Source organism: Salmo salar, chromosome ssa01, assembly GCF_905237065.1.
Source record: "Salmo salar chromosome ssa01, Ssal_v3.1, whole genome shotgun sequence".
NCBI classification, from domain to species: domain Eukaryota; kingdom Metazoa; phylum Chordata; class Actinopteri; order Salmoniformes; family Salmonidae; genus Salmo; species Salmo salar.
In genome coordinates, this window is record NC_059442.1 from 163,746,438 (window position 1) to 163,772,315 (window position 25,878).

General features: G+C 45.0%; 1 protein-coding gene across 9 annotated transcripts in view; it reads right to left on the minus strand.

Annotated features, from left to right (window-relative positions):
* Positions 1-25,878, minus strand: part of psd3l (pleckstrin and Sec7 domain containing 3, like) — a 162,594-nt gene that overhangs the window by 50,549 nt on the left and 86,167 nt on the right. For 7 of the 9 annotated variants that reach the window (XM_014144518.2, XM_014144552.2, XM_014144536.2 and 4 more), the window contains 5 exons: positions 24,871-25,065; positions 17,504-17,584; positions 17,150-17,262; positions 16,100-16,158; positions 9,900-9,989 (listed from right to left, as the gene is read on the minus strand). In XM_014144518.2, coding sequence (XP_013999993.2) covers positions 9,900-9,989; positions 16,100-16,158; positions 17,150-17,262; positions 17,504-17,584; positions 24,871-25,065 — 538 coding nt within the window. The remainder of the gene's footprint in view (positions 1-9,899; positions 9,990-16,099; positions 16,159-17,149; positions 17,263-17,503; positions 17,585-24,870; positions 25,066-25,878) is intronic. The other 2 variants (XM_014144526.2, XM_014144581.2) reach the window with 1 other exon arrangement.

Genomic DNA, 25,878 nt, shown 5'->3' on the forward strand with positions numbered 1-25,878 from the left:
TAGTAATAACTGCAGCATATTACCATAGCAGAGGCCATAGTAATAACTGCAGCATATTACCATGGCAGAGGCCATAGGAATAACTGCAGCATATTACCATAGCAGAGGCCATAGTAATAACTGCAGCATATTACCATGGCAGAGGCCATAGGAATAACTGCAGCATATTACATAGCAGAGGCCATAGTAATAACTGCAGCATATTACCATAGCAGAGGCCATAGAAATAACTGCAGCATATTACCATAGCAGAGGCCATAGAAATAACTGCAGCATATTACCATAGCAGAGGCCATAGAAATAACTGCAGCATATTACCATAGCAGAGGCCATAGTAATAACTGCAGCATATTACCATAGCAGAGGCCATAGAAATAACTGCAGCATATTACCATAGCAGAGGCCATAGAAATAACTGCAGCATATTACATGGCAGAGGCCATAGAAAAGGATGAATATTTTTTATGAAACCGATAATTCTGACATTAGGCAATGGGCTAAGATGGACTTGCCTATTCATTTGGAAAGTATTCAGACCCCTGGACTTTCTCCAAATGTTACATTACAGCCTTCTGAAATTGATGAAATATCCCCCCCCCCTCAATCTACACACAATACCCCATAACGACAATCTGAAAACAGGTTTGAAATTTTTGCTAATCTATATATTTTGTTTTACAGAAATACCTTATTTTCATAAGTATTCAGACCCTTTGCTATTTGACTCGAAATTGAGCTCAGGTGCATTCTGGTTCCATTGATCATATTTGAGATGTTTCTACAACTTGGGAGTCCACCTGTGGTAAATTCAATTGATTGGACATGATTTGGAAAGGCACACACCTGTCTATATAAGTTCCCATAGTTGACAGTGCATGTCAGAGCAAAAACCAAGCCATGAGGTCGAAGGAATTGTCCGTAGAGCTCCGAGACAGGATTGTGTGGAGGCACAGATCTGGGGAAGGGTACCAAAGAATGTCTGCATCATTGAAGGTCCCCAAGAGCAGTGGCCTCCATCATTCTTAAATGGAAGTTTGGAACCACCAAGACTCTTCCCAGAGCAGGCCGCCGGGCCAAACTGAGCAATTGGGGGGAGAAGGGCCTTGGTCAGGGAGGTGATCAAGAACACGATGGTCAGTCTGACAGAGCTCCTCTGTGGAGATGGTTGTCCTTCTGGAAGGTTTTCCCATCTCTGCAGCACTCCACCAATCAGGCCTTTATAGTAGAGTGGCCAGAAAGAAGCCACTCCTCAGTAAAAGGCACATGACAGCCGGCTTGGAGTTAGCAAAAAGGCACCTAATGAAATATCAGACCATGAGAAACATGATTCTCTGGTCTGATGAAACCAAGATTGAACTCCTTGGCCTAAATTCCAAGCGTCAAGTCTTTTTTTGAAATTTTTTTTTATTTTTATTTCACCTTTATTGAACCAGGTAGGCTAGTTGAGAACAAGTTCTCATTTACAACTGCAACCTGGCCAAGATAAAGCAAAGCAGTGTGACACAAACAACAACAAGTTACACATGGAGTAAACAATAAACAAGCCAATAACACAATAAACAAGTCAATGACACAGTAGGGGAAAAAAGGAAATCTATATACAGTGTGTGCAAAAGGCACGGGGTAGGCAATAAATAGGCCATAGGACCGAATAATTACAATTTAGCAGATTAACACTGGAGTGATAACTGAGCATATGATGATGTGCAAGTAGAAATACTGGTGTGCAAAAGAGCAGAAAAGTAAATAAAAACAGTATGGGGATGAGGTAGGTAGATTGGGTGGGCTATTTACAGATGGACTATGTACAGCTGCAGCGATCAGTTAGCTGCTCAGATAGCTGATGTTTAAAGTTGGTGAGGGAAATAGTCTCCAACTTCAGCGATTTCTGCAATTCGTTCCAGTCACTGGCAGCAGAGAACTGGAAGGAAAGGCGTCCAAATGAGGTGTTGGCTTTGGGGATGATCAGTGAGATAAACCTGCTGGAACGTGTGCTACGGGTGGGTGTTATCGTGACCAGTGAACTGAGATAAGGCGGAGCTTTACCTAGCATAGACTTATAGATGACCTGGAGCCAGTGGGTCTGGCGATGAATATGTAGCGAGGGCCAGCCAACTAGAGCATACAGGTCGCAGTGGTAGAAGGTGATTTGGTAACAAAACAGATGGCACTGTGATAAACTGCATCCAGTTTGCTGAGTAGCGTATTGGAAGCTATTTTGTAGATGACATCACCGAAGTCGAGGATCGGTAGGATAGTCAGTTTTCCTAGGGTAAGTTTGGCGGCGTGAGTGAAAGAGGCTTTGTTGCGAAATAGAAAGCCGATTCTAGATTTGATTGGAGATGTTTAATATGACTCTGGAAGGAGAGTTTCGTATAACCAGACACCTAGGTATTTATAGTTGTCCACATACTGTAGGTCGGAATCGTCCAGGGTGGTGATGCTAGACGGGCGGGCAGGTGCGGGCAGCGAATGGTTGAAAAGCATGCATTTGGTTTTACTAGCGTTTAAGAGCAGTTGGAGGCCACGGAAGGAGTGTTGTATGGCATTGAAGCTCGTTCGGAAGTTTGTTAGCACAGTCTCCAATGAAGGGCCAGAAGTATACAGAATGGTGTCGTCTGGGTAGAGGTGGATCAGGGAATCACCCGCAGCAAGAGCGACATCATTGATATATACAGAGAAAAGAGTCGGCCCGAGAATTGAACCCTGTGGTACCCCCCATAGAGACTGCCAGAGGTCCGGACAACATGCCCTCCGATTTGACACACTGAACTCTATCTGAGAAGTAGTTGGTGAACCAGGCGAGGCAGTCATTAGAGAAACCAAGGCTATTGAGTCTGCCGATAAGAATACGGTGAGTCGAAAGCCTTGGCCAGGTCGATGAAGACGGCTGCACAGTACTGTCTTTTATCGATGGCGGTTATGATATCATTTAGTACCTTGAGCGTGGCTGAGGTGCACCCGCGACCGGCTCGGAAACCGGATTGCACAGCGGAGAAGGTACGGTGGGATTCGAAATGGTCAGTGATCTGTTTATTAACTTGGCTTTCGAAGACTTTAGATAGGCAGGCAGGCAGGGCAGGATGGAAATAGTTCTGTAACAGTTTGGATCTAGGATGTCACCCCCTTTGAAGAGGGGGATGACCGCGGCAGCTTTCCAATCTTTAGGGCTCTTGGACGATACGAAAGAGAGGTTGAACAGGCTGGTAATAGGGGTTGCAACAATGGCGGCGGATAGTTTTAGAAAGAGAGGGTCCAGATTGTCTAGCCCAGCTGATTTGTACGGGTCCAGGTTTTTCAGCTCTTTCAGAACATCTGCTATCTGTATTTGGGTGAAGGAGAAGCTGGGGAGGCTTGGGCGAGTAGCTGCGGGGGCGGCGGAGCAGTTAGCCGGGGTTGGAATAGCCAGGAGGAAGGCATGGCCAGCCGTTGAGAAATGCTTATTGAAATTTTCAATTATCATGGATTTATCGGTGGTGACCGTGTTACCTAGCCTCAGTGAAGTGGGCAGCTGGGAGGAGGTGCTCTTGTTCTCCATGGACTTTAGTGTTCCAAAACTTTTTGGAATTTGTGCTACTGGATGCAAATTTCTGCTTGAAAAAGCTAGCCTTTGCTTTCCTGACTGACTGTGTGTATTGGTTCCTGACTTCCCTGAACAGTTGCATATCGCGGGGACTTTGATGCTATTGCAGTCCGCCACAGGATGTTTTTGTGCTGGTCAAGGGCAGTCAGGTCTGGAGTGAACCAAGGGCTATATCTGTTCTAAGTTCTGCATTTTTTGAACGGGGCATGCTTATCTAAGATGGTGAGGAAATTACTTTTAAAAGAATAACCAGGCATCCTCGACTGACGGGATGAGGTCAATATCCTTCCAGGATACCCGGGCCAGGTCGATTAGAAAGGCCTGCTCGCAGAAGTGTTTTAGGGAGCATTTGACAGTGATGAGGGGTGGTCGTTTGACCTCAGACCCACAGCGGATACGGGCAATGAGGCAGTGATTGCTGAGATCCTGATTGAAAACAGCGGAGGTGTATTTGGAGGACATTTGGTCAGGATAATGTCTATGAGGGTGCCCATGTTTACAGATTTAGGGTTGTACCTGGTGGGTTCCTTGATGATGTGTGTGAGATTGAGGGCATCTAGCTTAGATTGTAGGACTGCCGGGGTGTTAAGCATATCCCAGTTTAGGTCACCTAACAGAACGAACTCTGAGGCTAGAGGGGGGGCAATCAATTCACAAATGGTGTCCAGGGAACAGCTGGGAGGGGAGGGGGGGGTCGATAGCAGGCGGCAACAGTGAGAGACTTATTTCTGGAGAGATTTATTTTAAAAATTACAAGTTCGAACTGTTTGGGTATAGACCTGGAAAGTATGACAGAACTCTGCAGTAGATTGCAACTCCTCCCCCTTTGGCAGTTTTATCTTGATGGAAAAAGTTGTAGTTGGGTTTGGAAATCTCAGAATTCTTGGTGGCCTTCCTTAGCCAGGATTCAGACACGGCAAGGACATCAGGGGTGGCAGAGTGTGCCAAAGCAGTGAGTAAAACAAACTTAGGGAGGAGGCTTCTGATGTTGACATGCATGAAACCAAGGCTTTTTCGATCACAGAAGTCAACAAATGAGAGTGCCTGGGGACACGCAGGGCCTGGGTTTACCGCCACATCACCCGAGGAACAGAGGAGGAGTAGGATGAGGGTACGGCTAAAGGCTATCAAAACTGGTCGCCTAGAGCGTTGGGGACAAAGAATAAAAGGAGCAGATTTGTGGGCGTGGTGGAATAGATTCAGGGCATAATGTGCAGACAGGGGTATGGTGGGGTGCGGGTAGAGCGGAGGTAAGCCCAGGCACTGAGTGATAAGAGAGGTTGTATCTCTGGACATGCTGGTTATAATGGGTGAGGTCACCGCATGTGTGGGAGGTGGGACAAAGGAGGTATCAGAGGTATGATGAGTGGAACTAGGGGCTCCATTGTAAACTAAAACAATGATAACTAACCTAAACAACAGTATACAAGGCACATTGACATTTGAGAGAGACATACAGCGATGCATAAAGTAATCACAGGTGTTGATTGGGAGAGCTAGCTAGACAACAACGGGTGAGACAACAACAGCTGATCAGCTAAAACAACGACAGGTATAATGGCGATGACTGGGCAGAGAGGGTCGGTTAACTACACACAGAGCCTGAGTTCGCGGCTGGGGCTGACCGATAAACAATAAACAGAATGGAGTACCGTGATTAATGGACAGTCCAGCAGCCGTGTGGCTCAGTTGATAGAGCATGGTGTTTGCAACGCCAGGGTTGTGGGTTCGATTCCCACGGGGGACCAGTACAAAAAAAAAAAGAAATGTATGCATTCACTACTGTAAGTCGCTCTGGATAAGAGCGTCTGCTAAATGACTAAAATGTTAAATATAAAAATGTAAAATCAGCTATGTAGCCAAGTGATCATAGGGTCCAGGGGGCAGCAATAGATGGAACAGGGAAGCCGCGGTATAGTCGCAACTACGCTATAACGCATGCGACACGGCGTTTAAAGTTAGTAGCCCGGGGCTAGTAGAAGCGTCTGCTCCGACGTCCGACGGAGGCCGGTTGAAGGCACAGCGGATGGAGTATTCGTCGGCAGACCAGTCGTGGTGGTGCGGCGGGGCACCATGTCGACAAAGGATCCAAGCCAGATGGTGAAAGAGGTATTGTAGTTGTAGTAATTTAGTTTGCTAGCCAGGAGATGCGCCTGGCTCACGGCTAACTGGTGCTAGCTTGGGGGCAGGGGAATTAGCTACTATAGCTACTCGGTAGCAGCGGTGATCCGGTGCCAAGGTCCAGAGCTTACGGCGAGGATCCGGTGGAGTAGTGGGTTCTGGCCGTGTTTGGGTGGAGTCCGGGTGAACAACTGAGTAGGCCGGGAGGTGGGCCTCGGGGATAGCTTCGGTACTAGGTAACTCGGTGGGTGCTAGCTAGCTGTGAAGATCAGGAGTAATGGTCCTGGGATTACGGCAGGAATCCGGCGTTGTAGTGGAGAGACAGTCCGATACTGGTAGGCTGGCGATTACTATCCAGGCTAAAAAAAAAGGGCTGGTATCTGAGCAGAAGGTAAAGGCCGCTAGCAGTGGCTAACAATGACTAAATAGCTTGTAGCTAATTAGCTGGTTAGCTGCTGCTGATGGCTAGGTGGTTCTTGCTATAAGGTCTAAAAATAAAAAAAATAATAGCAGTTCTGTATCACATTGGGTGAGGCAGGTTACCGGAAGGTATAATTGAATTAAAATAGAAAAGCAATTGAAAACAAAATTGAAATATATACAAAAAAAAAAGACTGAAAATACAAAAGTACACGAGAGGACGAACAAAACACGTCTGCACTGCTACGCCATCTTGGAAGAATAAGGAGGAAACCTGGTACCATCCCTACGGTGAAGCATGGTGGTGGCAGCATCATGCTGTAGGGGTGTCAGGATGGAAGGAAAGATGAACGGAGAAAAGTACCGAGATCCTTGATGAAAACCTTCTCCAGAGCGCTCGTCCAACAGGACAATGACCCTAAGCACACAGCCAAGACAACGCAGGAGTTCTGAACGTCCTTGAGTAGCCCAATCGAACATCACCGGAAAGACCTGAAAAATAGCTGTGCAGCGACACTACCCATCCAACCTGACAGAGCTTGAGAGGATCTGCATAGGAGCGGGAGAAACTCCCCAAATACAGGCATGGCAAGCTTGTAGCTTCATACCCAAGAAGATTCAAGGCTGTAATTGCTGCAAAAGGTGCTTCAACAAAGTAATGAGTAAAGGGTCTGAATACTTATGTAAGTGTGATTTGTTTTGAATACATTTGTTTGTTGAATGAACATCCCCTGATCTATACATCCCTACATCTCATATTTGACATTACAAAAGGACTGTTATGATATGACAGCTGGCATGAAGAGAACATTTAAGTGATGAGTATTAAGGCCATCTATCACCCTATCGTAGGACATGTACATCTGTAAATTATCCAAAATGGCCTTTTGTCATACAGAATTATTTTTTTTGCTAAATACTTTCATAGGATAGCAACGACATAAAATGCTAAACATGTGAATAATGTTTGCCGTGCCAGTACACTCAGTCTCATTCATTCCTATGCCACCAGCTTAGCGAGTGGTTTCCCCAGTGATTTCTCTGTTAACGCAGTAGTTTTCTTTTTTAAATGAGGTGACGACAGATGACTAATGGTTGTGAATAGGCTACAGGGTGGTTTGAGTTTTAGAACCGTTATTTGGCCTGTTAACATGTTTCACATATTCCTTTAAAACGGACATTTTAAAATGTTTTACTATGGCCACCAATATTGATAAATTAGGGCCGGAGTATTAATAGGGGGTGAACAAAATATATGTGTGGTTGCAAAATAGATAAAATGTGAATATTTTAGCTTGTCCTTGACATTCCAGAGCAATAGGACAAAGTTAAGAAAACAGATTACTGCTCTGCCAGGTTGAAAGATATCTGCTAGATCAAGTACTTCTAGTCTTTATTTAATGTCTTGCGTCACAGTGAGGCACTGCTGTTTTTGATGTTGTTATCTGATAATTGGCACTCGATGCAGGTGCATTTGTCACCAATATGTAGGGGGGTTCTGTGATTCCCAAGCATGAAGCACCTAAAAGGACAAAGCCATCAATCAATATCCTCAGAGCAGTTATGCCAATTTCTCTCCAGGATATAGCAGAGCTCGTCTCAAGGTCGTATAATTGCACCTTGAACAACCAATTATTCATAAGGAGGCATCCACGAATCAGAAAAAAAATAAAAATTAAATAAAAATAAAAAAGTACAAATCTTTCTATTTTCCACAACCAAAATGTCCAATGTCATGGACTATACTTGGCATTGTATTGTTACTATAAATACACTACATGACCAAAAGTATGTGGACACCTGCTCGTTGAACATCTCATTCAAACATCATGGGCATTAGCGGTCTCCTGGTATCCGCCAAACCAAGATTCGTCTGTCAGACTGCCAGATGGTGAAGCGCGATTCATCACTCCAGAGAATGCATTTCCACTGCTCTAGAGCACAATGGCGGCAAGCTTTACGCCACTCCAGCCGACGCTTGGCGATCTTAGGCTTGTGTGCGGCTGCTGGGCCACGGAAGCCAATTTCATGAAGCTCGCGACGAACAGTTCTAGCACTGACGTTGCTTCCAGAGGCAGTTTGGAACTTGGTAGTGAGTGTTGCAACCAAGGACAGACAATTGTTACACGCTATGCGCTTCAGCATTCTGCGGTCCCGTTCTGTGAGCTTGTGTGACCTACCACTTCACGGCTGAGCCGTTGTTGCTCCTAGATGTTTCCACATCAAAATAACAGCACTTACAGTTGACCGGGGCAGCTCTAGCAGGGCAGAAATTTGACAAACTGACTTGTTGGAAAGGTGGCATCCTATGACAGTGCCACGTTGAAAGTCACTGAGCTCTTTAGTAAGGACATTCTACTGCCAATCATTTTTTTATGGAGATTGCATGGCTGTGTGCCGTCAACAACTGGTGTGGGTGAAACAGCTGAATTCACTCATTTGAAGGGGTGTCCACATACTTTGTGTATTTATTCATCTGAAATGCAGAAAATATCTGATCTGAAAAGATGCACAAAATGTACAGTAGTTCATGTCAGAATTTTGTAGACGAAACAGTACAGTCCCATTCTCTACAGAGCCAAACTAGAGCCATGAAGCAAATTCCCAAAAGACTAAAGGAGAAAGAGAAGCTAAGATGACTTATCCAAGCTGGCACCAGGCTATGCCGAGGAGGCACAGTAAGGGCATTTTGCTTTGCCTGGAGATCGTCATCCTGCCCACCATTTGGCCATGTCCAATGCCAACGGGTGTTATTGCCAAACACTAGTCGATGCAAGAAATTTGCTGTGAGAGCTAGGTGTGTGTTCTTTTTAATTAGACAGGAGGGGGGGATATGATTTCATTAAATGATGAACAGTGAGAAGGAGTCTTGGCAGAACATGCTAATTTCCTATTTTCTTGGGCAGTGGAGCTTATGGCCAGCAGGGCTGTGCTCTGGTTCGCCCAGCAAGGGAGTAAGCTTTAGCCACACCGAGTGTGCCAACACCGGACATCTCAGAATGACCGTGGGAAGAGATTAAGCAGCAGGAAGTGTTGCTTTCTATTGGTGCAATATTGGCAGGTCACTGAGATTGCAATATTTGCTGACGATGAAAATACTGCCGGATCATTAAACTACAGTAACCATCGCCTATAATTCATATCCTCTTAGAGAAAATGATACCTAAAAACTTGAAGGCCCTCAAGTAAACAAAAAAGATATTAAGAATATTACAATATGTCTAATGTTTTCGCAGTGTACTAACTGAAGAACTAGTAGCAACAAATAGTTTGCATAGTTCACCATAGACCACAGCAGCTGCCATAATATAAGTGGACTGTAATAGAACCTTCTATGCTTGTGTGGTCTGATGTTTCACTTTGAGGCAAAGTCCCAAGACCTTTATACCCAGTCTCCAATGACAGAACCTAACTAGCACTAATTAATACCAGGGTAGAACGTTTGTCATTCGGTTGTAAGTCATTCAGAATATCAGGTGAACAAATATCAGGTTAACGTGGGCTGAATGGCCGAGGCAAGTGCTCTCTGACGGCTGAAGGGATCGGATTGTCATTCGAACAGAGTGGAGCTAATATCGCGTTTTGTGTTACCTGGTCCAATAGAAGTCTCCTCTTTCACATGACAGGCCATTGGACCAGTCTATCCACCGTCTTGTTTCACTCACGCCATTGAGGCCCTCATTATTTTACATTTGAGGGCCTCCAGACATGATCCTCCATCACTCTTACACAATCAATGGCAAATTATTGAATGAGGCAAAGCAACAGGACCTACCTTTAGGAGCTCTCGGGGGAAATCTTGTCCTCCATTTAACCCTTCCAGGTTATTGATGAATTCCTGGCATGTCATCTTCTTCCCGATATTCTGTAAGGTGTAGGAAACATTTATTACTGGGACGATGTGAAAGGAGCATCAGCCCGAGGCCTTGGTTAACCCTATCAACGTTACACAGTTTGAACTTATTGACAGGTTAAGGGGGTCATGACTTACTTTATGCAGGAAGCAGAGCATCGTCTGCATTCCAAAATAGTTCCTGACCCGAAATACAAAACTAAGTGGATAGGTGCTACATCCATGGCTACGTCAAACTGAGCTACTATAAATTTGGCATCATCCATACATTTATCATGTAGAAAATGTCAGAATAAGCACCAAGTCGGAGGTGGGAAATTGGCATCTTATTGAACTGGAAGATATAAATCACTTGGCTCCCATTAGAAAAGACCATTAAGCTTTTTGCTCTGAGGCAGTAAGTAAGTCGCTGGCTGGATAAGAGTACACTTGGGGAAATTTTAAGTCCCGGCTGAATGTAGGTGCAATCAAATACCATCTTTACTCGATACATTGGATTTAATTCAAATAACCAAACGTTGTAAAAGAAAAGTTACAAGATCATTGCTGCGTCATAGTATATCAGTGGGTTTTAGAGGAGGTACCTACGGTGCACTAAAACTAAAAAGTTTGGACATCATTATTAACTACTACAAAAAATTACCTACATTATCTGGTACATCATTGTTGTTCAGTATGTTCCCACAATGCACCACAATGAAATCCCAGTCTAAAACTAAACTCCATTAAAGCACTCAACCAAAACACGCTGGTACTCTACACTCATGTCAAGTAAGGGGTCTGTTTCCCAATGGAACCCTGTACTACTGTCTCTCAGAAAGTAAGGGGTCTGTTTCCCAATGGAACCCTGTACTACTGTCTCTCAGAAAGTAAGGGGTCTGTTTCCCAATGGAACCCTGTACTACTGTCTCTCAGAAAGTAAGGGGTCTGTTTCCCAATGGAACCCTGTACTACTGTCTCTCAGAAAGTAAGGGGTCTGTTTCCCAATGGAACCCTGTACTACTGTCTCTCAGAAAGTAAGGGGTCTGTTTCCAAATGGAACCCTGTACTACTGTCTCTCAGAAAGTAAGGGGTCTGTTTCCCAATGGAACCCTGTACTACTGTCTCTCAGAAAGTAAGGGGTCTGTTTCCCAATGGAACCCTGTACTACTGTCTCTCAGAAAGTAAGGGGTCTGTTTCCCAATGGAACCCTGTACTACTGTCTCTCAGAAACATAAAAATACCTTTGGCAAAATGAAAACACTTAATGTAACATTACACATGTATCATTAGTAAAGACTGAACAAGGTTTTTCCTTCTCAGTACAAAATGGTTGTAGACTAGATCACTCCAATATTGCTGTTAATAGTGTAGGGGACCAAAGCTAGTATTCACTGCAACCGCTTGTTCTAACAGAATGAGCAGACGGTGTTTGTTCCAATGACTTGACGGTTCCTGCCAACACCGGCCAGAGTTTGTAGGTGGACGGCACTGACAAATGTTCAGACTGGCACAAGACTTCCAAAAGGCAACACAGAGCACGTTTTGATCTATAGAACTGCAAGAGCTGACAATCTCTCTGTGTGCGAGTGTTAGAGTGCAAGGAGGGCTTGTAATGAAATCCTATACATTGTGTTTCGGGTGCATACTCCACATCAACGTTTTGTGGTTCAGAGATTCTCTTTAATCTATGCTACACCAAGAGGCATCCATTTACTGTGCGATGACACCATGGACCCATCTGAGACATTAAAATATCCTCCTCGGTCCAACTCGCTAGCAAACTATTTCATATGTTCAGTCCCTCCAACCTTCAGAACAAGACTTGTGACCGCTTATAGGCAAGGTCAGAGAGAGCCTCTGGTGGCTGTGGGCACCCCATAACTTGCTCATAGTGCCAATGAGCACAAGTCATTTTATCCCCCCTGAGAACGTAAATATACTTGAGTGACCATTAAATTAATTCACAGCAGGTTGTTTTCACCCAGGGCTCTCGAAAACACAGTTCCAGCAACAAAAAGAAGATGTATGCTTTCATGTGAGCACATCATAGCAGCTCATGGCCACACAGCGATGCCGAGCCCGTTTCAGGCTGGACTATTCTAATGGCTGAGTTTAATCATGTTTTAATGGCATAGTGCTATGGGTCCCGTGCAGCAGAGTAGTCATTGAACTGTACTAAACAAAAATAAACATGCAACAATTTCCGAGATTTAGCTGAGTTATAGTTCATCTAAGGAATTCAATGAATTTAAATGAATTCATTAGGCCCTAATCTATGGAATTCACATGACTGGGCAGGGGCGCAGCCATGGGTGGGCCTAGACCCACCCAGTGGGAGCCAGGCACAGCCAATCAGAATTAGTTTTTCCCACAAAAGGGCTTTATTACAGAAAGAACTAACCCTTCGTACGCATCCCTTAAGGCATAAAAAAAAACAAATGACATTACTGATATCAGCCAATAGAAACGCATTGAATAACATTCACTACATGGAACATCATATCAAAAGAAAGTTTGTTTTTAAGAGTTTGTCCTATGTCAGAGACAAGATCAGGAAACGACATACCACAGACACACACACACACACACAGCAAAAATTTCCTCTCACTGTCAACTGCGTATATTTTCAGCAAACTTAACATGTATAAATATTTGTATGAACATAACAAGATTCAACAGACAAACTGAACAAGTTCCACATTATTCAAGTTCCACAGAAATTGAATAATGTGTCCATGAACAAGGGGGGGGATCAAAATCAAAAGTAACAGTCAGTATCTGGTGTGGCCACCAGCTGCATTAAGTACTGCAGTGCATCTCATGGACTGCACCAGATTTGCCGGTTCTTGCTGTGAGATGCTACCCCACCCTTCCACCAAGTTCCCGGACATTTCTGGGGGGAATGGCCCTAGCCCTCACCCTCCGATCCAGCAGGTCCCAGATGTGCTCAATGGGATTGAGATCCGGGCTCTTCGCTGGCCATGGCAGAACACTGACATTCCTGTCTTGCAGGAAATCACGCACAGAACGAGTATGGGTGGTGGCATTGTCATGCTGGAGGGTCATGTCAGGATGAGCACCACATGAGGGAGGAGGATGTCTTCCCTGTAACGCACAGCGTTGAGATTGACTGCAATGACAATAAGCGCAGTCCGATGATGCTGTGACACCGCCCCAGACCATGACAGACCCTCCACCTCCAAAATTGATCCCGCTCCAGAATACAGGCCTCGGTGTAACGCTCATTCCTTCGACGATAAACGCGAACCCGACCATCACCCCTGGTGAGACAAAACCACGACTCGTCAGTGAAGAGCACTTTTTGCAAGTCCTGTCTGGTCCAGCAACGGTGGGTTTGTGCCCATAGGCGACGTTGTTGCCGGTGAGGTCTGGTGAGGACCTGCCTTACAACAGACCTACAAGCCCTCAGTCCAGCCTCTCTCAGCCTATTGCGGACAGTCGGAGCACTGATGGAGGGATTGTGATTTCCTGGTGTAACTCGGGCAGTTGTTGTTGCTATCCTGTACCTGTCCCGCAGGTGTGATGTTCAGATGTACTGATCCTGTGTAGGTGTTGTTACAAGTGGTCTGCCAATGTGAGGACGATCAGCTGTCCATCCTGTCTCCCTGTAGCGCTGTTGTGTCTCACAGTACGGACATTGCAATTTATTGCCCTGGCCACATCTGCAGTCCTCATGCCTCCTTGCAGCATGCCTAAGGCACGTTCACGCAGATGAGCTGGGACCCTGGGCATCTTTCTTTGGTATTTTCAGAGTCAGTAGAAAGGCCTCTTCAGTGTCCTACGTTTTCATAACTGTGACCTTAATTGAAGGTCCTCAAGAACAGTGGTTTCCATCATTCTTAAATGGAAGAAGTTTGGAACCCCCAAGACTCTTCCTAGAGCTGGCCGCCTGGCCAAACTAAGCAATCACGGGAGAAGGGCCTTGGCCAGGTGACCAAGAACCCTATGGACACTCTGATAGAGCTTCAGAGTTCCTCTGTGGAGATGGAACAACCTTCCAGAAACACAACCATCTCTGCAGCACTCTACCAATCAGGCCTATATGGTAGTGTGGCCAGATGGAAGCCACTCTTCAGTAAAAGGCACATGACAACCTGCTTGGAGTTTGCCAAAAGGCACCTAAAGGACTCTGACCATGACAAACAAGATACTCTTGTCTGATAAAACCAACATTGAACTCGTTGGCCTGAATTCCAAGGCTCACGTCTGGAGGAAACCTGGCACCATCCCTACGGTGAAGCATGGTAGTGGCAGCATCATGCTGTGGGGATGTTTTTCAGCGGCATGGACTGGGAGACTAGTCAGGATCGGGGGAAAGATGAACAGAGCAAAGTACAGAGAGATCCTTGATGAAAACCTGCTCCAGAGCGCTCAGGACCTCAGAACTGGGGTGAAGGTTCACCTTCCAACTGGATCTCAAATATATTTTGATTTGTTTTACACTTTCTTGGCTAGTACATGATTCCATGTGTCATTTCATAGTTTTGATGTCTTCTATTATTCTACCATGCGGAAAATAAATAAATAAAACCCCTGGAATGAGTAGGCGTGTCCAAACTTTTGACTGGTACTGTACATCTAGTTTAAACAGACGGACTTTGATGGGGATTTTTGTATTATGTTAATTACATTTCTGCAGGTGTGTGACCATTGTAGGCTAAGTGTTAATCAGCTTCTTGATATGCCACAACTGTCAAGTGGCTGGATTATCTTGACAAAGGATAAAATGCTCACTAACAGGGATGTAAACTAATTTGTGCACAACATTTGAGAAATAAGCTTTTCGGGCATATGGATAATTTGTGTGATCTTTTATTTCCGCTCATGAAATATGCAACGAGCACTTCACGTGTTGGATTTATATTTTTGTTCAGTGTAGTATTTAAAAAAAAAAATTAATCAAAGGCTAGTCTGAAAGGGAAGAGACTACATTTATTTGAATTAATCTCTCACCAGTTGCAATGTGTTTGACAGTTAGCTTGACTTAGAAGTGAGACAAGGGTTTCTTAAGAGCAAACCGAGTCTGTCAGACAGGTTTTATACAGTGTCAGGGTGTTGATCAGACTGACTAATGCCTACCTAACCAAAGCCTGGATGGCCGAGTAGGGAGCCACAAGCAGATGGTACATAGGAGAAAAAACATTGACCAGACTGAGAAAATATCCAAAACATTGAGCCAATACAAAGTTACATTAACACTACTTTCCATCACTTGCATGCACATTGCAATCATCAGAGTGCATAGCCTACCCCTCTACTGTGTAAGAGGATCACATAATATAACTAATGGACAGATCCCCCCGAAATCTATTGATCACAGTATTTATTGAGTGGTGGTGGGCAAACCAACCAGTCATCCTCTAACTGCCCCTGTCCCCAAACAGAAGGTGTGTGTTGGACAGGCAACGCTTCGACAGCCATTCATCACTGCTCTGTGTCCTTGTCTAGGAGTATTCAGCCATTTTCCAGGAGGGACTGGAGAAGATCCCAGGGTGAAGTGGTAACCTTCACTTTTTAAAACGCTCAAAGCTTAAAAAAAATACTAAATCAAATAAAAGCCTGAAATGTAGCTGCCGGTTCTCAGAGAGTGATGTAAAATAATGCATGAAGGTAAAAATTATTAAATTGAGGCACAGGCTTAATATTTAGAATAAGAATAATTGTTGTTTTTGTAATCAAATATATATTGTGTCTCCTTGGAAAGAAAGACAAAAAAAGGGGCAATCTGGGGTTGGTACATTAATTATATATTTATTTATGTATGATCTATAGCCAATCATTATTGAAGACTACCTTAGAAATGCCTTATGAGCTTAGGTCAACTGTTGCTCCTCGTCAGAACCTTAAATAAGCTTATTTTAGTCCATTTATTTTTTTCTTAACAATGTATAACTTCAAAACATGGTTATCCCCCTGATCTCATGGAGGGTCCGTCCTTACATCTATAGCTCTGTCTAGGAATTTGAGAGTGGTTACATTTCTCCATTCCCATCCTTCAGTTGTTTTAACACCCCCAAAAACACAATGCCTTATGTGATAAGATTAGTGTAGTGGTTCTCAAGGGTTAGAATGGCAGGAACAAAAAGGTCAAAAGCTCAGCAGAGAAAGAGTGAACTTACATGGCCATGAAGGTCCGTGTTCAACAGCATCAGAGCACATGTAAGGCAATGGGCTCCATCTGCAAAAATTAGGTTAATTAGTGAAGGTCAATTTTAGGAGTACCCATTTTAGCAATGATGGATGGTTGTTCTGTGTTAATATGTACATCAACAAATGTTTTGTTAATGTTCAATTTCATGAGCCACGGGATACAGGTTGTGGTGCGTACTGGTGGTTAGACCAGCAAGGAACAAAAACAAATGTTTTAGCTTTCTCATGCTGCTGAAATGTCACATCTCGCACAAGCGGATTTATAAAGATGCCCTCTAGAAAGGCACAAGTCCCCCTATGATGATCACAACATCCATTTCTACATGGTGGTGGAACATCACTTCCATGGCAACGAGAGGACCGTTTTAGCTTTTACCCATACCGGTCAGAGGCTTGTTGTTACTAAGACTGTTGCTATGGAAGACATGACACTGGTATTGGGGGAGTACTGTAGACTGCATTTAAAGGTAAAACCAATCCATTTGATTCCAATGAAATGGACATTGTTAGAAAGACTACAGTCTAATATGACTACTGAGCCAATGAAGTGACTCACGGTTCAAGACTGTTGCGTCAAATGCCTCAATGAAAGCTACACGATATAATCAAGCAATAAAAAACGAGGGAGCGTGGAATATGGCCAATATACCACGGCTAAGGGCTGTTCTTATGCACGATGCAAAGTGTATATCACAAACCCCCGAGGTGCCTTATTGCTATTATAAACTGGTTACCAACGTAATTAGAGCAGTAAAAAAATGTATATTTTGCCATACTCATGGTATATGGTCTCATATACCACGGCTGTCTGCCAATCAGCATCCAGGGCTGGAACCACCCAGTATATAACTAGTGGAACTAACACAGCAAATAGTAACCCTTCAGCACAGACATGACAAAAGCTTTGGTATGTCAGCCATTGGCAAGCACTTTTCATATTGCCAGTCATTCAATCTTGTTAAATCACTCAAAACACTTGTCAAGTCATGTAGCAAAGAGACAAAGAAGTTAACAAGTACCTTGTGAGGAGATGACGGTGGGGTTACATTGATAATACCTATTGGAAAAGTGGATCAAAACCCGTTCTCTCTCCTGGGTTTCGCCTATTAGTGCAAAAGCTTTCAAGAAAGATCTGAGGACACAGAAAGAGCAAGTCAGATGAAATGAAGTGCATACATCAATATCAGGGCTCGAAGAGGACCCCGGGTCTCTTGAGGGAGAAAAAAACAAAACACTGGTCGTGTCAAGATGTAATTTATTTGGATTACCGGGGTGGCAGACATTAAACCTCAAATATATTTTGAGGAATGCCTTGGTTGCCTGCATGCTTGAACTACATTTGTCCAATGGCTACAATAGTGATAAATGGTTACCTGAGAGATTGGTCCAATGTCATCCCTGTAAATTCAAAAAATGTGAGGTACTCTTCAGCAACCATCTTGCTGAAGTCATTGCTGTAAGAAAGAAAGAAAGAAAGGTTTTAGATACACACCAAAGACCACAACTGCCAGTAACAAAACTCACAAGTAATTACTTTAGAGGTAACTGTTGCCTTGCCATGAGGATTCAAAACTCCCCACACACTCCCCTGAAAGGGTCAAGGATCTCAGGCTCTTACTGGCTTGTATAGAGCGCATCACTTCCATACCTAAAACACAGCAGGCCTTGACTTCTACACGGCGTTATTGTTATTTTGAAGGGAAAAATACACTTGCGTTTCTATGAACGCCCAGAGAAAAAAACCCTGTTCCAGTTTCAAATCAACAAATGATGTACTGTAGAGGACAAGTACGACTCCACTTTCTTCTAGCTCCATCTGGGGTTTAATCTGGGGTTTTACCTGGGGTTAGGGCTTTATCGGCTTGGCCCTAATTTATGTGCTCTGACACCTGGAGTTGCATGGCAAATAGTCCAGGATCAAAGGACAATGCCCAAGGACTAGCCAAAATGCATACCTGTTAAAGTATTCAGTGGACTGAATATTGTGACAGAATAATGCCATAGTATCCATGTATGGTATCTATCTGAAAAGTGTTTACTGAAGATAACTGTTGTTATGCATGGATGCATGATCTGTGGTAACTTGCATCTGTACAGGGTGAACTCTGATATACTATTACGCAAAGGGTTTTTTGTCTTCGCAGGAATTCTGTCTTGGTTTGGGTTGAAAGGTGACACCTTCAGATGTTATAAGCGGAATTAAACGCCTTTGTTCTCTCTTATCCTATACCCAGTCCACAGGGGAAGGTTGAATGATCAAATCTCTTTGTTCATACTTTGTCTTCCAAGTTCACCTCAGGATCTATGCCTAGAAGTATGCTTTGTAAATTAAGCTTTAAGTCTTGTATGTGAATTCATTCGTTGTACAAAGTTAATTAAATTTCTGCCTTTGATAGACAATTCTCAGACAAATTCTTACTAGTCAACATCAACTCATTGCCTAATGCTTGCTTGTATATTTTTATTATCTTTATTAAATCCGAAAAACATTCTAATAGGCTAATTACAAGTCGCATGTGAAGTATTTATAGTATCTTATATACACACACACACGCCAAATATTACTGGCCACTACAGCTTTATCTGGGAATAGTCAGAATAAAGGACAAAGCAATGTAGGAGTTGGTTTCCTTGGTGACACAGACCACTGTATTTGATCAGAAACTCTCCTTACAAATCAGTGTGTATCTGACAGCCAGTTCATTTTGGGGTTATTCCAATGAATAATAATCATTTGTAGAGCATATTCTCCACGCTCACTGCACAGAAGGTAGAAAACAGATATACATCTCAAAATATAACCTAATGCAAAAGACAGACTAAGCAATTAAACAAAAGTTAGCTGGAATAGGTCGTTCTTCAGTTGTTTTTAAATGAGGAAAATGAAGCGGCCTCCTTGACACACGTGCAGGATGAGTGTCTTAGAGCTGAGGGGGACACGTGCAGGATGAGTGTCTAAGAGCTGAGGGGGACACGTGCAGGATGAGTGTCGAAGAGCTGAGGGGGACACGTGCAGGATGAGTGTCGAAGAGCTGAGGGGGACACGTGCAGGATGAGTGTCTAAGAGCTGAGGGGGACACGTGCAGGATGAGTGTCTTAGAGCTGAGGGGGACACGTGCAGGATGAGTGTCTTAGAGCTGAGGGGGACACGTGCAGGATGAGTGTCGAAGAGCTGAGGGGGACACGTGCAGGATGAGTGTCTTAGAGCTGAGGGGGACACGTGCAGGATGAGTGTCTTAGAGCTGAGGGGGACACGTGCAGGATGAGTGTCTAAGAGCTGAGGGGGACACGTGCAGGATGAGTGTCTTAGAGCTGAGGGGGACACGTGCAGGATGAGTGTCTAAGAGCTGAGGGGGACACGTGCAGGATGAGTGTCTTAGAGCTGAGGGGGACACGTGCAGGATGAGTGTCTTAGAGCTGAGGGGGACACGTGCAGGATGAGTGTCTTAGAGCTGAGGGGGACACGTGCAGGATGAGTGTCTTAGAGCTGAGGGGGACACGTGCAGGATGAGTGTCTTAGAGCTGAGGGGGACACGTGCAGGATGAGTGTCTTAGAGCTGAGGGGGACACGTGCAGGATGAGTGTCTTAGAGCTGAGGGGGACACGTGCAGGATGAGTGTCTTAGAGCTGAGGGGGACACGTGCAGGATGAGTGTCTTAGAGCTGAGGGGGACACGTGCAGGATGAGTGTCTTAGAGCTGAGGGGGACACGTGCAGGATGAGTGTCTTAGAGCTGAGGGGGACACGTGCAGGATGAGTGTCTTAGAGCTGAGGGGGACACGTGCAGGATGAGTGTCTTAGAGCTGAGGGGGACACGTGCAGGATGAGTGTCTTAGAGCTGAGGGGGACACGTGCAGGATGAGTGTCTTAGAGCTGAGGGGGACACGTGCAGGATGAGTGTCTTAGAGCTGAGGGGGACACGTGCAGGATGAGTGTCTAAGAGCTGAGGGGGACACGTGCAGGATGAGTGTCGAAGAGCTGAGGGGGACACGTGCAGGATGAGTGTTGAAGAGCTGAGGGGGACATGTGAGAAGGCCTCGTCATCCATACTGCACAGATTTGCGGCTGGTGTTAGCAGGCTGTTTGACTCTGACTGGAGTGGGTGTACTGGGGAGTAGCTCTGCAGAATTTGGCATACGCATGTTGGTGCAATAGGTTTTATATAGAGCTCATAAAAGAACCCAAAGTCGCTGAGGATGGCAATTGACAAACGAAACAGCCCTAATACCATTTCATAACGTCTTACTAAAATATGCTATTAAGCCTAATTTCTTCTGCCCAATTTCCTAAGTGTAATTGAAATGATAATTGGTGGTGATTATCTAATTTGCCTCAATTCTCATCAGTATGCCGTTTTGAAAAACTTTCCAATCCAAGCCTTCTGGCACAGCAGTCAAATTCCACAACAGAGCAGTCTGATGTTATTATGCTGCTCATATTCCACTAGCCTGGTCCCAGATCAGTTTTAATGACCTTAGGAGCTGGAATGACAAAATAAAAACAAAGATCGGGGCCCAGGATGCTATTCCACTGACTATTAGAGAGCAATCGTCTCCTTTTCTTTCTCCTGTCGATGATAGTAACAACCTAGCCAGCAACATTATTTTCACAGTTTTTTACATTTTCTTCATAGAACTTTTGTTGTTGGTTCTTAAAGCAGATCTTTGAGACGTGCGATTTTGTCTCTGAGCGTTGGGGCGTGGCAGGGAGTGAAGCAGGCCAAGCTGTGTGACGTCGGGGCTTCAGTTGCAGTATTTACTCAGGTCGAAAATGTTGCAGGGCTTGTGGCAGCACTGATCCAAGATGCCTCTCTTAACCATCATATCCATCTGGTACTCTTCTACCTCGTTCTCCTGGACCGATTTCGGCAAGAGGAACTCTGGAAGGAGATCCGAGTCTCTCTTTGGGCTGTAGATGAAGCCATTCTCTCCGCACACCAGACAGAGGGCATCCATCAGGTGAGTGCTGCACAGGTACTGGGGGGTTGAGGAGAGCAGCTTGGAACAAGAGGGCTATGGCGATGGTGGTGAAGCTCTGTAGGAAAGTAGCAGCAGAAATGCCAAAGGAAGAATGATTGAGGCAGAACAACCAGGTCCTCCCCCCATTTACACCCATGGAGCAGAAAGGAATTTGCTCTTTGCCAGTTTCTGTGGAAAAAGAGAAGTCACTATGTGATCAAATGGTAAGTGACGATCCAATTGTTCGTCTCATTAGGCATGTTTGTCTTTCTAAGTAAGGGTAGTGGTCCAAGCGGAGGGCTGGTGAATAGGGCGTAACTGACAGGATGAATGTCTCAGATGTCAAGAGGATTCAGGCATTGGTGGCCTATGCATGGCCCACCTTCTCTTGAATCAGCCATACTAAAGAGCACAGGATGTGTTTGTTTGAAGGTAGCTAGTGCGAGACAGCTGGTGGCTCCAAGAGTGTTCTGAGCAATGTTAAGGTACTTGGTACCTTTTAGAGGTGAAGATCCTTAGTAACCATATCCTTTTGAGGTATTAGTGGGATGGTCTATGTTGACACATTGCTCATTAGCTGACTCTCTGAAAATGTCAGATCTTTTTGTAATAACTTCTTCAACAACGCACTCCAAGTTGATGTCATGGTTAAACTGAGACAGCTATATGACATTGGGGCGGCCAGTAGCCTACCGCTTAGAGAGGTGAGAGAGCAACCGGAGGGCTGCCAGTTCCAATCCTGGGTCTGATGGGAAAATCTGTCAGGAAGTGAGCTGGCAAACAGAGGGTTGCTGGAATCAAATCCTAGATGCCATTGCCTGCCATTGTGCAAGTCACTGAGCCCCCCACAAAGTGGAAGTTAAATTTCGATTGGACCTTGTGATCTTAATCTTAAATTGCCATGAACAGCGAGATAAACCACTATAGTACTGATAAGTCAGTGTTACCTGAAAGTAACTTTATACTACACGGCCAAAAGTAAATGGACACGCCTTCAAATTAGTGGATTCGGCTATTTCAGCCACACCTGTTACTGACAGGTGTATAAAACTGAGCACACAGCCATTCAACGTGGCACCGTCTTAGAATGCCACTTTAACAAGTCAGTTCGTCATTTCTGCCCTGCTAGAGCTGCCCCAGTCAATTGTAAGTGCTGTTATTGTGAAGTGGAAACGTCTAAGAGCAACTACGGCTCAGCTGCAACGTGATAGGCCACACAAGCTCACAAAATGGGACTGCCCAGTGCTGAAGCACATAAAAATTGTCTGTCCTCAGATGCAACACGCACTACCGAGTTCCTAACTGCCTCTGGAAGCAACGTGAGCACAAGCACCGTTTGTCGGCAGCTCCATGAAATGGGTTTCCATGGCCGAGCAGCCGCACACAAGCCTAAGATCACCATGTGCAATGCAAAGCGTTGGCTGGAGTGGTGTAAAGCTCGCCGCCATTGGACTCTGGAGCAGGGGAAATGCGTTCTCTGGTGTGATGAATCACGCTTCACCATCTGGCAGTCCGACGGACGAATCTGGGTTTGGCGGATGCCAGGAGAACGCTACCTGCCCCAATGCATAGAGCCAACTGTAAAGTTTGGTGGAGGAGTAATAATGGTCTGGGGCTGTTTTTCATGGTTCGGGCTAGGCCACTTAGCGTTCAGATTTCCCTTCCCTGGAACTACGGCATACAATGCCATTGTAGAAGATTCTGTGCTTCCAACTTTGTGGCAACAGTTTAGGGAACTCCCTTTCCTGTTTCAGCATGACAATGCCCCTGTGCAAAAAGCAAGGTCCATATAGAAATGGTTTGTCGAGATCGGTGTGGAAGAACTTGACTGGCCTGCACAGAGCCCATCGAACACCTTTCGGATGAAATGGGACGCCGACTGCGAGCCAGGCCTAATCGCCTAAAATCAGTGCCCAAACTCACTAATGCTTCTGTAGCTGAATGTAAGCAAGTCCACATAGCAATGTTCCAACATCTAGTGGAAAGCCTTCCCAGAAGAGTGGAGGCTGTTATAGCAGCTAAGGGGGACCAACTCCATATTAATGCCTTCCCAGAAGAGTGGAGGCTGTTATAGCAGCTAAGGGGAACCAACTCCATGTTAAAGCCTTAACAGAAGAGTGGAGGCTGTTATAGCAGCTAAGGGGGACCAACTCCATGTTAAAGCCTTAACAGAAGAGTGGAGGCTGTTATAGCAGCTAAGGGGGACCAACTCCATGTTAAAGCCTTCCCAGAAGAGTGGAGGCTGTTATAGCAGCTAAGGGGGACCAACTCCATGTTAAAGCCTTCCCAGAAGAGTGGAGGCAGTTATAGCAGCTAAGGGGGACCAACTCCATATTAAAGCCTTAACAGAAGAGTGGAGGCTGTTATAGCAGCTAAGGGGGACCAACTCCATGTTAAAGCCTTCCCAGAAGAGTGGAGGCTGTTATAGCAGCTAAGGGGGACCAACTCCATATTAAAGCCTCTGATTTTGCAACGTAGTGCATCTTTAAGCATCTCACATCTGGTGAGGTCAGTAGCGAGTCATGTAGTAGAATCTAATCCTTGAGACAGGACAAGTATATCCTATTTCTTTGTAGTGCTCGTCACCACACACACATCAACCGTGGTGCAGCCTAGACACAAAATAATCATTTATAGAATGTGGTATGTAACCAATACTACTGAGGGGTCAAATTTTGGGGCATTTTGAAGTGTTTCTCTGACAGGCCTGTGAGAGGTGTGTGTGTGTGTGTGTGTGTGTGTGTGTGTGTGTGTGTGTGTGTGTGTGTGTGTGTGTTGCGGTTATTGCAGGTGGAGGAGGTGCGCAGGAGGTGGTGCCATGTTCCTGGAGTGAGGGGGTGTATAAAAGGATTGGGGTCCTAGAGGCAGAACAGCTGCACCCCAGGGCAATGTTCAGGCCTGGCAGGGAAGCAGACCCGCAGCATTAGGAAATTGGATGAGTCGCTAGAACCAAAAGAAATCCTGACCAAAGCTACATTCCAAATGGCACCCTATGCCCTATTTAGTCCACTCCTTTTGACCAAAGCCCATAGAGCTAGTGTCAAAAGGAGTGCACTAAATAAGGAGGCATTGGGGACGCAACTAGAAAGTGATGAGACGACAAATGTGTAAATTGAGTAAACACAAAGACCAAGCCTGTTATGGCGGCTGTTTAGCCAGGTCTATTTTTGATGCCAGCATGCAAATAAAATACTGGATTTTTGCATGTGTGGGATTTCTAGGGTTGGGAGATCTTGTTTGTTGACCTTTCATTGACCCATCACAAATGGAAAGAAATTCATAACCATCCGCACCACAACATTTTCAGCAAAGAGCAGTAATTTCCCTGTCAAAAACGGTGTTTTAGTTTAGCAGTGGTATTACGCTGGTAAACAAACAAACAAAAGCCAGCTAACTTTGTAGCCATAGATTGTGCACCTTCCATTGTTTAGCTAAGTAGCTATCTGGTTGATGGTTTTCCTTATGTAAGCAGAACAGATGAAAGCAATATTCACCTCTACAAATGCTGTTTACATTGATATCCATACTGAATAAAGCAGTTAAGGGGCCTCGTGGGCCTTACATTTTTTCACTTGATTTAAAGGGGAAATTCACCTTAAGATGTTTTACGCAACTAACTTAAAGTTGAACTTTAAGAGAAAAGGGCGAAATTAACTGAAGGTGTTTTATGCAACCAGGTGCTTGGCCACAGAATCTGAGAAGGAGTGGAAGAGACCTGGGGTAGGTAACTACAGTAGAGGACATGAAGGAGACCTGGGGTAGATAACAGTATGACCCACTCACTTCTTGCCCAGGTGCTTGGCCACGTCGGAGCGGCGAAAGCCCTCCAGGTGGTAGAGGCGTCGTGCGAGGCGCTGGGCCCCCTCTTGGTCTCCTCGGTTTCCATTGAGCAGTGTGTCCGTGCTGTCCTTCAGCCGCTCCGTGCTGCCCATTTCTGAGTCCCAGTCCGACAGCGCTGTCTTCAGCCCTGCATCACTACTGGGAGAGAAGGATGGGAGAGATGAGGAGAAATATAAAGCGAGCAAGAGGGAGAGTGAAAGAGAGATGTTTATCAGGGCACAATAACCAAGCCCACACATTACCTCAAACACAAATAACCCTGGTCAAACCTGTCGCCTACAAGTCAACACACATCTAGAACGTCGAGCCCACCTTGAAGGGCTTGCAATGGGGATCACACACTGAAAAGCGTGGTCCCAGAAACCTAGAGATTAATCATGTCAAACTAGGTCTGTATTCATTCAGTCATGGAAAAACTAAAACATGCATTTCTAAAAATGGACAAGTTCAGGTTTGTCCCTCCCCGTTTCAGCCTGTTAGATTCCGTGTGAATACACCCCAGGACAGACTGCAACGTCACACATCTGGTGACCAGACATCTTGAGGTTTTACTGTGTGAATACACCCCAGGACAGACTGCAACGTCACACATCTGGTGACCAGACATCTTGAGGTTTTACTGTGTGAATACACCCCAGGACAGACTGCAACGTCACACATCTGGTGACCAGACATCTTTAGGTTTTACTGTGTGAATACACCCCAGGACAGGCTGCAACGTCACACATCTGGTGACCAGACATCTTTAGGTTTTACTGTGTGAATACACCCCAGGACAGACTGCAACGTCACACATCTGGTGACCAGACATCTTTAGGTTTTACTGTGTGAATACACCCCAGGACAGACTGCAACGTCACACATCTGGTGACCAGACATCTTTAGGTTTTACTGTGTGAATACACCCCAGGACAGGCTGCAACGTCACACATCTGGTGACCAGACATCTTG